Here is a 19334-nt window from a genome sequence, read left to right on the forward strand (position 1 = left end):
CCATATTCAACCCTTGTCACGAACAGAGTCATTAGAGTGAGTTAGCTTTTGTGCATTGACCCATTCAGACAGCCAATTGACGTGGGTTTGACCGTGCCACTGTGTCTGTCTGACTCAGATATGAATCATCCACTCCCCTTCCTCGAGGTGACAGAAGTAAATAAATCTTTACAAGAAGCTTTACAGCTATGAAATAACTGCGCACACTTAGCTGTTCGTCTACCTGTCGACAGTATCCATTTCCTCTAAGACTTCACACGCATTGTCAAGATACATCTCCAAAAAAGATACACCCCCACTTCCACTATAGGCCTGTACAAACACACACACACACAATACCAAAAAACATCATGCCGTGCTGTTAGAAATCATCTGTGGATGGAGCCTGTCAGCCAGCATCTATAGCAGCTATAACCTACCCACAACACAAGAAGAGAAGGAGTACATGAGGACAAAGAACGAGCTTGCGCTTTATGATTTTTGCTTGTATTTTTACACTTTCAATACCCTGCAGATTAGATTCCAGGAACACAGAAATGTACTTAGCAAATAAATATGACTGCCCTGATTTTGTTTTGTTTTTTGTACGCCACCCACCTCCCCGCATCAACATTGCAGTGGTTCATCTTCAAGTTCTTTTCATAGTACTTGAATTCGGATGCACATTATGTTCTTTTCTGTCTATGCGCCTGTGTGCTAAAACATCCCACAGATGAAAATTATCCAGGGAGGATGTTCAACTCAGGGGTAATAATAGCCACTAAAACAAAAGCGAGCAGCTGAAAACTTGTTTTTTTTTACTTATTCGACATCCCTGCATTTAAAATGAAAACGACTGATTTAGCACAAAATGGCTACCAGAAAACCTGCGATAACCTCAAATATAGTATTTAACCTGTACGGCTAACGAGTGATAAAAGAGAGGGGCTTCTTCAAACATATGATGAAGGGATTGATTGATCCAAGAAACAACTTGAGATGAACCCGGGTAAAGACACACCAAAACAAGAACATAAACCCAGAAACGATGCAAACATAATCAGAGAAGAAGCACCATTTCCTGCACTGGGACTCCCTGCAGACTCTGGAAACATCAATATGGACAAAGAGCTCTCACTTTGCACTTTGTCATACATTAACGCTGATGATGCCTCAATGCAAACATGTGACGTACTGTAAGTATTTACACAGCAAACAGCTTTAATGTGCATCTGAATCTACTTTTCATAGCCTAAATGCGCCGTCAGTGGCTCCTGTTGAGGCCACACTTTATATATAACCCAACAGTACCAACGTGGTTTGGCCTGACCAAGCGAATGATTTGAATTTGGTGACTAATGACTTCTTTTAGCCGTACGGAAAAGCACAGACCAGGAAACAAGATGGAAACCATCCAAATCTAAAGCCAGGGCAGGAGAGAAACATCCTTCGTGTTCCCGGTGAGGACGGGTTCAAGACAACGGCAGCAATGCCAGGTATTTCTACATATACAGCTGCACACTTCGTTAGTCATCTCATATTCATTAGTCATCTTATATGGCCAAACAATGGCATCCTAACCCCGGTGGTTGGACTAATGACCTGTCATGTTTCACCAGCATGGAGCCAACTACTGGTGCTTGTTTAGTCTCGAAGGAACAAGCCAGTTGCTACATTTTAAATGGCTAACATTAATTTTAGGGACAGCTGACTACCTCATCATGCAGTCTGCCGTGTTTTGGACTCGACAGCATATGGACGACAAACCTTTTAAAACGAGTGATGTGCGTGAGCTTGGCGATCCTCACGCACGCGGGAGCGAGGACATATTTGGTCTTACCAGGTGTCAGTCAGGTTTCCATCACATGAAAGGATATGGGTTACAAACCACGCGAAGACACCAGTTGCGAGGCCTCGTTGTTTGCTTTAGGCAGAAGAAGGCCACAGGGGAGAGTGCCGGGTATGGCTGCTGCTCCTCCTCCTCAGAGACACAGTCTGGATCACGAATAGGAGCTGTGATGCGAACTCCCAATGTTGGTCCAACTTCCACTTCCAGCTCTGGTTCCTGATCTTCATGCTCCTGAACCTCAGGACTCCATTCTATTCCTTCGCCCTGACCACTCTGCACGTCCTCCTCCTCCTCCTCTTCTTCCTCCACATCATCATGGCCTCCTCCAGGATCAACATCATGACCCGGGTTGTCCTTCCTGTAGGCTGTAGGTATAGCGAGCCTCACCTCCTCCTGTACCTCCTCCTGCTGCTGCTCCTGCCCCTCCGGGCACTCTGCGTACTGAAAGCGCGCTCTCCCCTCGCCATCAGTCATGATAGAGCGTCAGGCAGAGCCACTCTGAAGGGAGGTCAGAGGGAGAGAGGTTAGAGAGAGGTGAAGGAAAGTGGGAGGGGTGGATACATGGACAGCAGAGACAGAGGTGTAGAGGAGGAGAAGGATGCAGAGAGACGGTGACAGAAAAGGAAGCGGCGGAAAGAGACGAGCAACTCAGCAAAGAGCAGTCACACGATGAGCCAAAGGAACACTCAGGCGGTTTCCTCCTCTGTTCGCTCAGCAACAAAAGTACTCGCTTCCAATCAATCTAGACACAGATTTTCAATATTCGCTTACTAACCTGGCAGCGCTCGAGGCTTTTCATGAGCATTTATTTCACAAAGCTCTTTGTCACTTCAAACACTTCCTCTTTCTGCGTCTCTCTCTACACTTGACAATAAACCGATCGCTACATTGGAAAGAAAATGAAGAAATCTCTTCTGGAACATCAAATATAGATGATACAAGAGATACAATAATACAGTAAACTCACTAGGGAGCACCACAGAGGGGCTAATATTTGCTTTTTTGACTCCATATAGTTAGAAAGTCATTACAATAAGATAATAAACTGTATGAGTGCCACAGCATTATACTGTGATATGCTGGTAATAGTTTTTTTTTTCTTTACTCTGTCTCCTCGCTCTTCCTGTTGCTATGTGATTGAACAGATGGACTGCTCTGTCTCTGGTCTACTGGAGGTTTTTTAGCCCACACCACGCAATGGTGGGCAGGGAATGCGCAAAGAGAGAGAGAGAGAGAGAGAGAGAGAGAGAGAGAGAGAGAGAGAGAGAGGAAGAAACACAATAAATGCCACACAAATCCTGATTATTATCATAAGTGGAATAACATCGAAACATTACTCATCATAATCCAGCTAACAGACTTTTCTCTTTTAAGGTTTTTATTTATTTATTATTATTGTAATGGGCTTTATTGTCTCATCGTTTGCCGGTAAATGAGAAAAGCGCATCTCACGGCTGAGGCAGTTATCTGCTCTCCTCAGGGGGGTTGTAAAAAAGAAAAAGAAAAAGAGAAATAGTTAAACATGCTCTCTGCAGAATGGCTGTGTGAGAGTACTCACATTTTAAAGGCTGTCAAAGGGAATAAATAAGGGGATCGGAGCGCCTATCACCTGTTTTTGTGTTTTCGTCATTAAAAAGTGGACTCGGTCCTGGACTCGGTGGATATTCAAACATCACAGGCACACAGAACAACTTTACTCTTTTTTAAAATACCTTATCGAGACGGAATCGGAAGTTCCCATAAGCATGATCCGTGACTTTCCGTGTTTCTAGCGCACCCAGCCTTTTCTCAGCAACCCGGAGCTTTCCTTCCTTCTCTTTCTTTCTTTCTACCCTCTCACCAAGAACAAAAAAAAAAAAAAAAAAAAAACACACCTCCTCACTTCTTTTGTTTCTCACAGATCAAAATGTAATCCGAGAGCCGCTCTTTGCGAGAAAAATCACAGGAAGTAATCAAAGAATCACTTGAAGTGGTCTTCATTTGTTTAAACGGGCACATCTATCCACATCCACGCATCCATCCATCCATCCGTCCATCCTCGCTGAGGTGTTGGTTTTACGCAGCGTGGAGCGGAGATGCGCGCTGTGAGAGGGTCGGACCGTGCGGGTCGGACACCGCGCTTCAAAGCTCCGCCGTGGTTGATCTGACACGAGAGAGGAGAGAGGGAAGGGGAAAAAAAAAAAAAAAAACAAAAAAAAAAACTTGGCCCAGGACCCGGGAGCCCTGACACGTGACGTGATGCCCAGGCCACACGGACGTAGCGCGCGGTGGGAGAGACACACACATGCGCGCGGAAGAGCCACGGAGAGAGCCAAGCTGGGCGCGCACGCCCCGCGATGTCTCATGCATCACTACTGCACGACAGCGGCAGTGATGGAAACGGTATGAATCATATATTAGCATATACCTTGTGTGGGTGTGACAGGAACACAAGGAACCATTAGTATTCATTATTATTATTATTATTATTATTATTATTATTATTATTATATTATTATTACTCATATCGTCCACGATATTCCTAATATGTAGCCTACAGTAACACACTATAAGGTTAGTTAGGTTAGGTGTCCATATCTCCTCTTTCAGAAAAAAAAAAAAAAAAAACACATGTAAATATTAGAAATATTTTCGCTGAGGTTAATAGCTGATATCTGATGGACTGCAGATAGCCGTCCACAGACATAATAAAAAAAGAAGACTTCAAGTCATGGTGGTCACAGATGTGATTGCAGGACACTTTAGTTCCCAAAAGACACAAACACATAAATCTGCTAATGAAGAACCATTTTTGCTGAGCGACGAAAACTCAAAATGTCTCTTTATATAATTAATTCCATTATAATAAAAATGTCTCAAAGAGCTATATTCATAAATTATTTTTTTTGTGACACAGCTGAGTTGGGTTTATGTATATTTTGGAATAATTAGGCCATAAATACCTTTGACAGCCAGTCCTGCATAGATCTGCATGTCCAGATGAGCCATCCATCCATTTTCTCTAACCACTTTATTCTCATCAGGTTTTTTACGGGGCGGCTGGAGACCAGCTGGCATTGGACGAGAGGCAGGGTACACCTTGGACAAGTCGCCAGTTCATCACAGGGCTGGATCCAGATCCAGTTTTATTTGAACTTATATTACCAGATTTGAGTTAGCTGGATCGGATCTGGATTCCTAATCTTTTTACATTCAGGAGCCGGTCTGCTGGGCCAGAGGACTCCAAACTGGACCTGTTTTGTACATCCGTTCCGTATAGCTTATGATATCTCCAGAGCTGACCACAGTCAGTTTATGCTATCTGGGATTCATGTGTGAGGGGGGGGTCAACGGGAGGTCACCTGGCACAGCCAGAAATGGACTGTATTTTAGAACGTGCCTTCTTCCTTATATATTTTGATTTAATTTTCGCAGGATAACTGTGCTGCCATTAATATGGAATATTGCATTAATAAATGCCAGTTTTATTTATAAATATGACTTCCAACATTGGAAAAACACAACCAATCAATGTTTTTCGTCCCTTATTTTCTAGTCAAGATGTAAAACTGAAGCCCGACTAATGAGAAACTCTGCTTTTTTTGTTGTTTTGTTTGTTTATGCGTTTTCTCATCATCGTTATCATCCATGTTTTGTTCAGCGCATTTGTATTCAATCAGGCAACTGCTGCCGCGTCAACGTCTTCATAGGCAATTTGATTCGACAATTCAATTTCAACTCCCATGCTGCCTGGGTGATCGATCACAAATACATACACTGTATTTAATGAAGAGTGTTTCAGTGTGATAAACTGAGAGATGCAGGGAGAGGTGAGAGAGAGAGGCGAGGCTGTTGGATGGAGCTTTACACTCCAGTAAAGTTTAGTGTCATACTGTAAAGGCCAACTCTGCACACCAGAAGAAGGACCTGCCAGAAACATGACAGTAATTGAGATCAGGTTTAGGGAGAATGAAAGAAAAGCTCCTGTCTGGAATCAAATCCCTCGGGGGTTCAGTTGGATGTGACAGCTGATGGGATGAGAATAACATCAGTCAAACGTGGTCACAGAAAAAAGTAGCGCGTCATTCAGACACACCGAGTGCGTGGGAGACTTGGGCAGAGAAACAAAGTCAGAAAAGTTGTCCATGTGTTCCTGGTGGATCGCTCACGCCCGGCGCTCCACACTAACACAGGAAAACCAATAAAACTCTTGTGAATTACCAGAGCTGCTTTTGTTCTCGCTCCGGAGAGGGAAACGTGGAAGACTGCGGCTAAAAGTCGCTGCAGAGAAGAAATATGAGCCACTCGTTTGGAAAAACATGGAGATCAGTTCGTCCTGGTTAAGTTTCTTTAAGGATAAGGCTAGAGGCTGTGTTAAATTTCAGATTTTTTATCTATATATCACAGAACATATTAGATAAGTCACTTCAGAGCTCATCCTTTACTACATTATGTCACATAGTTGGCATAAACTCTACTCTGGGAGGGGAGGCATGGAGTGAATGCATTGGTGTTAATGCTCATATCTCATAATGGATGTGAAGGGCAGCGGGCCAATCTCCCAACAACCTGACGTAATCCTTTAATCTTTGTGTGTTTACACACAGGCATATGAAACAATAATCTACACATGTAGACCACTTACTCTCTAGTAGGAGTAGGAGTAGACATCTTCTTTGGTTGTTTGTGTCACTGGTAACTATGGGGATGAATTAGACTGGATCAATAGTGTGAACAGACTAAATATTTAGATTTAGTTTCACACTAAACTCATTCACCTTGAGATCAGAAAGCTGCTTTGCCGACTGAAGAAAACACAGGATGACTGATCCTACTCGCTTGTCACGACTGAGACCGAAGGCAAAGCAGCACTGTTAGCTAAATCAGAGTGGATGTGAAACTTCAGTGCTTTCCAAGCCACAAATCCATCTTCCCTAATTTGAAATGCCTGCAGTGAGTTTCTTAAACACCTTGTCAAGACACCGAATAGCTCAAAAAACCTCCAATCAATTAAGAGCCCGCATAACAAAAGCAGCAGTCATTTCTACACAGATCTTTAGGATGACGAACTCTCAGCTCACAAAATGTTTACTTTAGTCAACCAACCTTTTGGCAGCTGCGCTCGCTGATTAATGCAGCATGTTACAATGAGATTTGTTATGACCACATTGCCAGTAATTCAGTGTTTTATTGAAGAGCATTGCCCCGGAGCGACATTGTGGACTTCACAGATCACTCTGATGCATCAGCTACACTGGAACAAACTGGGATAAATGCCGGGGCGCGGCCGACGTGAGGCTGCTGCCAACCTTATCGCCACACTAAGCTAAGATGATCAAAACAATAATTTGCCAAAAGGTTGATGTTCTCCTTCAGAGCCCCGTGGCAGTGGAGCCATGTCCTCAAAAGCCAATTAAGGAATCGTTTGAAGTAGTGAAACTGAAAGGATAACGGAGACACACACAAAAACGATGAAGTTCAATGTTAAAAAGGAGGAAAGCTTGCTTTTTCGTGGTTGTGTAGTATTGGTATTGGAGATGGGTTTCCATTTCAGCTCACGCGGCAGTGATTAATACTGACACGGTTTACTTGAGCCTCCCCAGACGAGCTGAATCACACTTTTGCCGCTATGTGTCTGTGAAATGGGACATTACATTATCTAAAGTAATACCCATCAGGACTTACTGGAGTAATTACAGGAGTTAAATGCTCTGTGAGTGTGTGTGTGTGTGTGCGTGTGTGTGTGTCCATTCATTCTCAGCTGTGTGCAAAACCAGCACACAGCCCTCTGACACCTGTCTTTCTCTCTCCCACCTGTCTACCCCCTCTCTCCCACTCCCCCTGCTGCCCCCCCCATACTGGCTTTCCATCATGCACAGAGTTGGAGCTCATATCCTCATTACCGTAGGCTTGGCCCTAAAATGTCTCCCATGAGGCTTTTGCTAATGTTGGCTCCAGTTTCACTGCACTCTCAGCTGTGTGTACAAAGCCTGAAAGCCTGGTTTGAATTTGCTCAAGGCATCTCTTACGAAATCGCTGTCCCGATACCAACCTAGCAGCACATTCTGCCTCATGGAGGTAAAAAATATCTGATTTTTCATGGCTCGCTTCTCTTTTCGTACACAATAAAAATCACTCCTGAACTTGCAACTGAACTGCTGATACCAAAACAATTACAGAAGTACATCCAGTCACAAATTCCCACAAACACAAACTGTGTTATATCTGTAAGTAAACATCTCTCCTCACACACTGTCTTTAATCCAGTTATACAATACGTATTGCCACCAGTCTAAATCAATATGAATCCGTGTGCATCCCGCAGATAATCAATAGTCCTCCGTCAGCCCGCGCTCTCTGCCTTCCTCTCCCTGACTTTTCCCGACCACTGCCCCACCCCCCCCATCCCATCCCATCATCCTCCATCCTCCATCCTCCCATCTCCACTCTGACTCCCACGCTTTCATCATCCAGCCTTTTCTTCCTGCTTTTCTCATCTCCTTCTCATCAGTGACCATCACTTGATCCTACCAGCTACAGCGCAGGAAAGAGGAAAGCCACTGGATAGACACACACACACACATGCAGAGTAATGGGTTTTCATTTCACAAATTCTGTATCTGAAAAAAAAAACGAGGCATCGGATGAGATTGAAAGATTTGATTAAAGAAGAAAGAAGTTTTTCTTCACACCGACACACCGTGTGTGCTAGAAAAGTAAATCTCCATGATATCAGGTATCATTGTGGTGGAAAACCACAATGATACTGAAGTACTTTCAAGTACCCAGAAGATATCGTTTTACTGATGTTAATCACCTACCGCTTTTGTACGCACGTGTGTTTAAACTTCTGCTCTGCCCACCTTACCATAAACATAGACATTCACAGACACGTTTACTCCATGGGTTAAGGGACCCAATAAAACCCATTTGATGGGAAGAAGATGTAACCGGGATAACCTATTTGAATGTTTGGAAGATTGATGTAAGAAGCATGGCAATAAAGTTGAATCTATATAAGATCGAGACTGGATACGTCTCTGCAGACTAACTCGGATCATAATTTTCATAAAAAAGGTCTTTAATATTTTACACTGCCCTTGCCTGGAGAGAACTCTTTGTTTTCACCTTCAATAAATCCTAGAAAATGTATATTGCATATCATAATGATGAATGGTTGTATGAGCAGCCAGAGAAAAAAATGGCTGGACACACAAAGAAAACCACAACACCTATAAAAAATAAAGTTCTTTGACAGAAGCTGCATGGGAAGCCATCTCTGCCTCCTGCCTCCTGTTTGATTGACACGTAATCTCTTGAGATGTGCAGGACAGAAACACAACAAAGACGTCAAAGATGTCTCCGAAGCAGTGAATAAAAACAACAAAGTCGAGGAGTTGTTCTTAAAAGGTTTCAGCGTTATCTCTCCTCTCTGGCTCTCCTTATTCTCCGATCTAGTTTGACGTATTTCTCGCCCGTCCCCATTTCTCTCTTCCCCCTGCTGTCTCTTGAGGGTAGAGTCTTATTATGAGGCGTGCTGACGTACGTGAGGAGGGGCGGGGGACCCTGCATCTCTTTCTTCGGGGGGCTTCCCCCAGCAGCAGCAGCAGCAGGAGCAAGCACGGGCCCCTTCTATACTGTACATGTGCAGTGCGTCACATGCGTATTGCACTGAAATATGCATACACTTGTATGCATTATTAAAATTCGGATGAGAAAAGTACCCGGAGATACATGTGACGGTGAAAAGGAGGATGGCACAGTTAGAAAGAAAGAGGGAAAGGATGCATCCTTCTTTCACTCTGCATGCGTGTGTGTGTGTGAGGCATAAAAGCATTAGATGCAGCCTGTGTACACGCATCATCTGTTCGGCTCATTCACTTGCATGTAAATATGTAATTATCTTTAAGCATGTGTGTGTGTTAGCGTGTGTTTGTGCTATAGTGGGTGCTGCTACTAGTGATATAATGACTTCCCGAAGGGTTGGTGAACTACTGCAGCTGGAGAGCTAACAGGTAGCATAGTTAGAAAAGTTTCAAACTAATACGGTTGCCCAGATGTAGTAAAAAATTAATGATGCGAGGCAGCCGATATGATAACTTCCTCTATTTTGGACTCTATCAGAGCTCAGCACTGTCAACACAGTTTACCGTATTGGAGTGACGGGGATTTAATGCAGAGCAGCCACAAATAAAGAGTCTGTTTTATGACTTTCAGCATGCAGCTGACTTTGCCAGCGGTCCTGCCATATTAGATTTATAGCAGCACATAGAAGTTAGATTAACAGCAGATCTCAATCTTGAACACAGGCAACGTCATTTACCTCAAACCCTTTATGAACTCGCTGGTTTCTGTGGTCAGTCCAGGCTAACCTGGCCAAGATCCTCAATTTAATAAATGTACACCCCCTTCTTAGAGCACAGACATCTGTAACTGTTCAACACTGAGTGGGTAAAGGTGTTTAGACTCAAAAGGGTTGATTAAAGGAAAAGCCAATCTTCCAAAAATAAAATAAAATATGGCAATCAGAATAATTCCACGATTGAGATGCAACCATGCGCGTTCAGTTTATAAATCTGACAGAAAAAAAGTTTGTGAACACGGCGCTCTGACCTCCGGGGCAAAGTCAAAGTGTTATTTTTACCTACAGAAGAGCTTCAAAGGTATTTTTGTGATCTCAGATGTTGACTTTCTGCACTGAGTGATAAAATATTTGCTCGGGGTTGAAGCTGATGTTCATATCCATCTTTGTGTACAATGCCAAGCCCAGTGGCGGAATATAAACTAAGTACATTTACTCAAGTATTGGACTTCAGTTCAATTTTGAGATACTTGTACTTGTGTTTGTCCTTTTTATGCTTTGTTATACTTCGACTATATCTCAGAGGGAAATACTGCCCTTTTTACCTCCTCCACTTAGATCGTACATGAAAAGAAGGTTAGAAATACAAAACAGCTTAGATCGTACATGAAAAGAAGGTTAGAAATACAAAACAGTTGGAAAAGTTAAAGATTAAATCAGTGTTTTTTTTGGTTTGTGTCCACGAGTTGTTCACATCACACATTTATCTGATATTACACAAAACACACACACTCTCGCACATATATATATCAATGAATACACATGCACATACACATCAAACGGTCCATTTGTCTGCATGTTTTACCTTGAATTTAACCAGGGACAGGCAGTGTAAATGACCTTTAGCTATATGCCTCATAGATTTTCTGTATTGTTAAATTAATACATACAATTAATTGATCTCAATATGCAATTGATCTCAATATGCAATCCTGCCAGGATGCTGTGTGCAATCAATAAATAATTTGTTTATTGGATGACAAAATACTAAATAATCTGTCTCATGGCATTTGAATAGCTGAGACCGTGATTGTTGTAGGAATGTGCAAATGTACATGTGGATCTGATTCCTGATGGCTGTTATCTTCTGTGGCGCGTTTCTGTTGTGTCTGCACTCTGTCTGCTTTCATCTGTTGAAAATAAAAAAGGAATACACACACAAACACACACACACACACACACACGCACGCACGCACTGACTGCCTGCTGGCCTCTTGAAAAATATAAAACCCATTTTCAATACAAAGACCTGCAGGTTGCACGGCGTCCTCTCCCACACACACACACCCCTACTGGTAGACTTCAAACCAGCTCGGAGAGAGACAGAGAGAGGCAGGGACCCGAACGAACGGGGGAAGAGAAAGAAGAGAGCAGAATAAAAGGTGTACAAAGAGAAAGCGAGATGGATGAAGAGAAGTAAAGAGAGGCAGCACTGAATACATAGACGTGGAGAGGGAGAGAGAATGAAGCGTCATGGCAGCAGTGATGATAGTAACATCTGGATTATAATCTGGGTGTTGTATAAGAGTGTCTGGCAGCCTTTTGCATGACATTATATTAACACATACGTGCATGCACAACCATAAACAGAACAGCAACATGTACATCCTGTTTTTTTTACAAATCTTTAACTAACTGTTGTTCAAATGATGTACAGCCGCAACATTTTTGGAAAAAATGACCTGAACCAAATTTGAATTAGACCATTCCCGAAAAGTCTCTGATGACATATGACGCACCATGTGATTGAAGCTGTTAGGGTCCACTGGGATCAGCTCATATTGACACACTCTGCACTAAAAAATACACAACTTAGATCAAACTAGGTGAAATCATTTAGTCTTTGTGTATGTTCCAAACGCTAAGTAAATACTATGTATGTTCGAACCGGTTAAGTCCAGATTTTAAAATGTAACATGCAACTTTTTGCTGTTCACATGGCATGGATCAGAGTGCTATGTGAGGGAATACAAGCTTAAACGGCGAGCAATTCATGGTTCGTTATGGTCCATTTATGCATTTAGTTCTTCTTACCAGGATCATATAATTGGGGCCCTTGTGCACTTCCGGGAAATGGCGATCGCAACATTTTACCCCTTCTTCTTCTTATTCGCCAAAATGCAACTGTGTAGAGCATTAGCGCCAACATTTGACTGCTAAAATATAAACAGAAAATATATGTACAACCTATATTTGTGTATTTTAACTGCTTCAGCTTCACGAGTTTCCCTAACCGTCATTTTCACATTGCCAGTGGTCCCTCCCCTTCCGCTACGTATCCAAAACGGCGACCACTGAAGGCGAGAAGCGTCCAGCGTTCCCTTAGGCCGCTCACAGTACACTGCATTTTGCCATAATTGACAGTGTAATCACACTCATTTATTCCAAATAGCGAGTAAAAGTATGCAAATTGACTTTCCACTCCACTGAGTGTGTGTCAAACAGTTGTGATACGAGTCTTCGCTGTCTGTCTCATTACGAGCTCCAGCAGAGAGACAGACACGGAGTGAGACAAAGACGGTAAATAAAAACAAACTGTGTGTGTTGAGCTGAACGGAGGCGCGCTGATAAAGGTGAGACCGAAGAGAGAATGAGATGGAATGAGGCAGAGATAAAGTAAATAGACGGGCAGGCAGACAGGAGGAGGAAGCAGGCTTCCACTGCTGAGTCATACAGCTCCGTGAAGCCTCGCTACACTTCTGTGCAGTCCTGGCATACTCAGCTGTGTGACGATATGCGCGTGCATTTGTGTGTTCATGTGTGTGTGTGTGTGTGCTGGTGCAGCTGTGCATTCCAATCAGAGAGATTTAACCCTCTCGCCCCCGCTGAGAGCCCCGCCCCGACCTCCCCCCCTTCTCCATCTCCCTCACATTATCCACTAATACCCTCTCTGCTGTCCCGCCATCTGGACCAGTCACTGCTACCAGTCACTATATGTGTGTGTGTGTCTCCATGTCTCACGTTCACAGAAAGAAGAATTAGCTGCTTTATGCTGACTGCTATCCTAACATACACCAAGCAAAACAAAGAATGATGACAACAGGCTTTTTTAATTAAAACCAGCATACGTTAACTGACTGCCTTCTGTTGCTTTACGTTCCTGCAGAGACAAATGTTTCACACCAAACAGCTACTAATAATGTTTACTGGTCAAATTTGCTCCTGATGGTTGTAGCTGCCATTTAACTGATATAATATACAGTCATATCTGTCCATGTTGTCCACCTCTCACCCTTTAACCTGCCGTACAGGTTATGAGCTGCAGGCTGATACCTCAGTTCACAATATAATTGGTTGCAGGAGCAACCCTTTCATTTTACGGAGTGAAATTCTCACCTGAAGGAGCTGCCTTGAATATTTCATGTTTTAAGAACTGACTGAGTTTTCAATCTTCATGTAGATCCAAAACAAACCTCCATTAAATGGTCATTGTGTAACAGATTTTAAATCATTTCGACGATGTATATTCAGATGAATGATGCCCATGCTGAGTACGATCACCCACATTAAGAATATATCACTTTATGCCACTAAGTAACACACCACCAGCTGTTTCACTGTATTTGGTGAAACTGGATCATATTTTCTGGAGAAATATTTTCCTGGTTTTCTCTCTGATGTCCTTTATCTGCTGCCAACTACAGCTGCTGTTAGCTGATGTAAGCTCGGCTGATGAGGAGCAGTGTGTTGTGCCAGAACCAGAGCTGGGCAAGTGGCAGCCTAGTGGTAGAGGCCCAAAGAGGACGATGGAGGAAGCTAGGAAGACAAAAGTAAAGAGTGACTGAGCAAAAGACAAAAGTAAATCTGGGACTCACTTTTAGTCTTTGGCGAGAACTTGAACTAAAAGGCTGAAAGACAGACGCCGAGCTCGGGTTCTTGTTGATGAATGAATGTTAGCTGGCTGCTGTGTCCCAAAGTGTTACACCTGCTTCATGTCTGGTTGTCGACACAGTAGTTGAAACGGACTCATGTAATGAGTTACAGAAAGCAAAGATAACAATTAAAGAGTCAGTGCTCAGCTAAAAGTTTAAAATGACTGTGTACTAACAGGAAATGCTCCATCGCATTTGCTATCACATTCATCCCTCGGTTGCTCCGTCTTCACAAGACTTTCAGCTAAATTTCATCATCCGCCTTTCTGTTCACAAAGAAGAGCACACACACACACACACACACAAACACACACACAAACAGGCATAAACACACAAGTGTGGACGACCTAAAGCCCAGTAAATATGGCTTATTAGATCTGAGAGTTAGATTTTAAGCTGTTACGACACACAGCATTTTTGTGCATGTGTGTGTGTGTTGTTGTGTGTCTGTGAGGGGATACATGTGCACGTGTGTGTGTGTGTTTGTGTGTGTGTGTGAGTGTGAGAGAGAGACTGTGTATCATGAGGTTAGGGGAGAAGATCCTAACAAGGTCTGTGGCGATATCGCTTCCATGGGGCTAGCTTGACTGCTCTCAGTAATGAGACAGCGACACACACACACACACACACACACACACACACACAAACACACACACACACAGACACACACACACACACACAGTGAATCACCATTTCATCCGAACTGCCTCAAACAACCCCACTCACTAATCCATTTCCCGGACTGTAAGTGTGTGTGTGTGCGCGTGTGTGCGTGTGCAAGTGGTGTGTGTGTGTGTGTGTGTGTGTGTGTTAGAGAGAGAAACAGGCCAAAAGGTCCTTGTCCTTGTAGCTTCTCATGGTTAATCCTCCCCATCTCACACTCTCCCTGTGCCACCTCACACTCTATCAATTTCTTTCCTTCTCTGAATAATTCCCTTCTTCATTTTTAAAGAGAAAGGTGTTTTCTTTTATTTGCTCTTTTTATTTATTTATTTATTTTACACAATATACAGCACGGATGTATCTGTGTGTGGACGGTGTGTGGCTGCAGGATTAAAACGTATGTTCATCAAAGAAGGATTACTGCCCAGTAGTGGTGGGATCTAATCTGAATATCACCCTCGCAGGAAAATAACCTGCTGATGCTGATCTTACACACACACACACACACACACACACACACACAGTCGTGACCTACAGAAGTTATGACGTTGGCTACGCTGGGTCACTGGACCTACTCTACACCCAATGATAATCATCCATCCAACTAACCAATCAGAGCGCACCTTCTAAGAACAGATGGCCTCTGTAATCTCGGGGTGTGATTTGATACGTTGCCTTGAGGAATATTTATGTCATATGCCTTGCCTTTCATTGTTGTGTGGTGTTTGCAGAAGTTGTAGCTGGCAGGGACATAACGGGAATTTCATTAGTAACTAGTGGAAAGTGGCTGAAGGTGGACAATCCAACACCGTAAACATGAACCCTCGAGTCAACTGACGCTTGTCAATTGTCCCTTGTTGCTACGCCTGTCAAACTTTTCATTCTCACTTACAGTTTACAGTGATAACAGGGGACAGATTCACTGCTTGATGTTCTTCTTTCTGCTTTAGTTTTTACAGAGTGGGAGACAAAAACAGCGTTCTTATCTCTATCAAGCGGCAACCTCCGGCTCTGGGAAATTAAGTGCTAGAAACTGTAATTCCTCGAGTCGTTGAGAGCTTGAGACAGGCTCCTGAAGTGAGTCAGTCTCTGTGCTCAAATGCCCAACTTCACTGCACAAATAAACAAGATGGCTTATTTGAGCACCCAGGCGTCGTTCGGCCCACATCTAGGTCCACCAATGAGCCGCGTCTTTGGCGATATTAGCAGGGAACGTACGGGTGACGTCATACTCATACTCCGTCCATTCTTTATACTGTCATTGAGTTCCATCTGTTGTTTGAAATGACAGCTGTAGTTTTTAGATTAGATTCAACTTTAGTGTCATTGCAAAAAGTACAAGAACGGGGACAACGAAATGCAGTGCTGGCCAAATATGTTTTGCTCCATGAGAGAACCCTGTTAAAGGTCAAACAATGTGCACTTGACGGCCACATTTACACTGTGATAGCACAGGTTGCAGATTCATTTACAAAAATATAATATATATAAATAAAAACAAACTGTGTGTGTTGAGCTGAACGGAGGCGCGCTGATAAAGGGTGAGAGAATGAGATGGAATGAGGCAGAGATAAAGTAAATAGACGGGCAGCAGGCAGACAGGAGGAGAGGAAGCAGGCTTCCACTGCTGGTCATACAGCTCCGTGAAGCCTCGCTACACTTCCAGAAACTTCTGTGCAGTCCTGGCATACTCAGCTGTGTGACGATATGCGCGTGCATTTGTGTTTCAGTGTGTGGTGGTGTGTGCTGGTGCAGCTGTGCATCCAATCAGAGAGATTAACCCCTCGCCCCCGCTGGAGCCCGCCCCCCCCGACCTCCCCCCCTTCTCCATCTCCTCACATTATCCACTAATACCCTCTCTGCTGTCCCGCCATCTGGACCAGTCACTGCTACCAGTCACTATATGGTTGTGTGTGTCTCCCATGTCTCACGTTCACAGAAAGAAGAATTAGCTGCTTTATGCTGACTGCTATCCTACATACACCAGCAAAACAAGAATGATGACACAGGCTTTTTTAATTAAAACCAGCATACGGTAACTGACTGCCTTCTGTTGCTTTACGTTCCTGCAGAGACAAATGTTTCACACCAAACAGCTACTAATAAGTTTTACTGGTCAAATTTGCTCCTGATGTGTTAGCTGCCATTTAACTGATATAATATTACAGTCATTCTGTCCATGTTGTCCACCTTCACCCTTTTAACCTGCCGTACAGGTTTGAGCTGCAGGCTGATACCTCAGTTCACATATAATTGGTTGCAGGAGCAACCCTTTCATTTTTACGGAGTGAAATTCTCACTTGAAGGAGCTGCCTTGAATATTTGATGTTTTAAGAACTGACTGAGTTTTCAATCTCCATGTAGATCCAAAACAAACCTCCATTAAATGGTCATTGTGTAACTTTTCTACCATAAAATAACAGATTTTAAGTCATTTCGATGATGTATATTCAGATGAATGGTGCCCACATTAAGAATATATCACTTTGTGCCACTAAGTAACACACCACCAGCTGTTTCAGTGTATTTGGTGAAGCTGGATCATATTTATGGAGAAATATTTTTCCTGGTTTTCTCTCTGATGTCCTTTAGTGCTGCCAACTACAGCTGCTGTTAGCTGATGTAAGCTCGGCTGACGAGGAGCGGTGTGTTGTGCCAGAACCAGAGCTGGGCAAGTGGCAGCCTAGTGGTAGAGGCCCAAAGAGGACGATGGATGAAGCTAGGAAGACAAAAATGGAGAGTGACTGAGCAAAAGACAAAAGTAAATCTGGGACTCACTTTTAGTCTTTGGCGAGAACTTGAACAAAAGGCTGAAAGACAGACGCCGAGCTCGGGTTCTTGTGATGAATGAATGTTAGCTGGCTGCTGTGTCCCAAAGTGTTACACCTGCTTCATGTCTGGTTGTCGACACAGTAGTTGAACAGACTCATGTAATGAGTTACAGAAAGCAAGATAACAATTAAAGAGTCAGTCTCAGCTAAAAGTTTATGACTGTGTACTAACAGGAAAGCTCCATCTCCTTTGCTATCACATTCATCCCTCGGTTGCTCCGTCTTCACAAGACTTTCAGCTAAATTTCATCATCCGCCTTTCTGTTCACAAAGAGAGCACACACCACACACACACACACACACACACACACACACACACACACACCACACACACACAAACAGGCCTAAACACACAGTGTGGACGACCTAAAGCCCAGTAAATATGGCTTATTAGATCTGAGAGTTAATTTTAAGCTGTTACGACACACAGCATTTTTGTGCATGTGTGTGTGTGTTGTTGTGTGTCTGTGAGGGGATACATGTGCACGTGTGTGTGTGTGTTTGTGTGTGTGTGTGAGTGAGAGAGACTGTGTATCATGAGGTTAGGGGAGAAGATCCTAACAAGTCTGTGGCGATATCGCTTCCATGGGGCTAGCTTGACTGCTCTCAGTAATGAGACAGCGACACACACACACACACACACACACACACACACACACACACACACAACACCCACACACACAGTGAATCACCATTTCATCCGAACTGCCTCAAACAACCCCACTCACTAATCCATTTCCCGGACTGTAAGTGTGTGTGTGTGCGCGTGTGTGCGTGTGCAAGTGGTGTGGTGTGGGTTGTGTGTGTGTTAGAGAGGAAACAGGCCAAAAGGTCCTTGTCCTTGTAGCTTCTCATGGTTAATCCTCCCCATCTCACACTCTCCCTGTGCCACCTCACACTCTATCAATTTCTTTCCTTCTCTGAATAATTCCCTTCTTCATTTTTAAAAGAAAGGTGTTTTCTTTTTTTGCTCTTTTTATTTATTTATTATTTTTTTACACAATATTCAGCACGGATGTATCTGTGTGTGGACGTGTGTGTGCTGCAGGATTAAAACGTATGTTCATCAAAAGAGGTTACTGCCCAGTGGTGGTGGGATCTAATCTGAATATCACCCTCGCAGAAAATAACCTGCTGATGCTGATCTTACAACACACACACACACACACACACACACACACACACACACACAGTCGTGACCTACAGAAGTTATGACGTTGGCTACGCTGGGTCACTGGACCTACTCTACACCCAATGATAATCATCCATCCAACTAACCAATCAGAGCGCCCTTCTAAGAACAGATGGCCTCTGTAATCTCGGGGTGTGATTGTACGTTGCCTTGAGGAATATTTGTCTTGCCTTGCCTTTCATTGTTGTGTGGTGTTTGCAGAAGTTGTAGCTGGCAGGGAGATAACGTGAATTCAATGAGCAACTAGTGGAAAGTGGCTGAAGGTGGACAATCCAACGCCGTAAACATGAACCCTCGAGTCAACTGGCGCTTGTCAATTGTTCGACAAAGCTTCGCGTCCCTTGTTGCTACGCCTGTCAAACTTTTCATTCTCACTTACAGTTTACAGTGATAACAGGGGACAGATTCACTGCTTGATGTTCTTCTTTCTGCTTTAGTTTTTACAGAGTGGGAGACAAAACCAGGGTTCTTATCTCTATCAAGCGGCAACCTCCGGCTCTGGGAAATTAAGTGCTAGAAACTGTATTCCTCGAGCCGTTGAGAGCTTGAGACAGGATCCTGAAGTGAGTCAGTCTCTGTGCTCAAATGCCCAACTTCACAGCACAAA

The 19334-nt window shown here is 43.5% G+C and overlaps 1 protein-coding gene across 5 annotated transcripts in view; it reads right to left on the minus strand.

Moving 5' to 3' along the window:
* The window catches only part of cacna1ha (calcium channel, voltage-dependent, T type, alpha 1H subunit a), a 147177-nt gene that overhangs the window by 95179 nt on the left and 32664 nt on the right, over positions 1-19334 (minus strand). For 3 of the 5 annotated variants that reach the window (XM_019262858.2, XM_019262856.2, XM_019262859.2), the window contains exons 1-2: positions 3541-3682; positions 1857-2326 (exon numbers count right to left, since the gene is read on the minus strand). In XM_019262858.2, coding sequence (XP_019118403.2) covers positions 1857-2302 — 446 coding nt within the window. In that variant the 5' untranslated portion in view covers positions 2303-2326; positions 3541-3682. Of the gene's footprint in view, positions 1-1856; positions 2327-2603; positions 2686-3540; positions 3683-19334 lie in introns of those variants that run through there. The other 2 variants (XM_019262857.2, XM_027285433.1) reach the window with 2 other exon arrangements.

This window comes from Larimichthys crocea, chromosome XII, assembly GCF_000972845.2.
Source record: "Larimichthys crocea isolate SSNF chromosome XII, L_crocea_2.0, whole genome shotgun sequence".
Taxonomy (NCBI): domain Eukaryota; kingdom Metazoa; phylum Chordata; class Actinopteri; family Sciaenidae; genus Larimichthys; species Larimichthys crocea.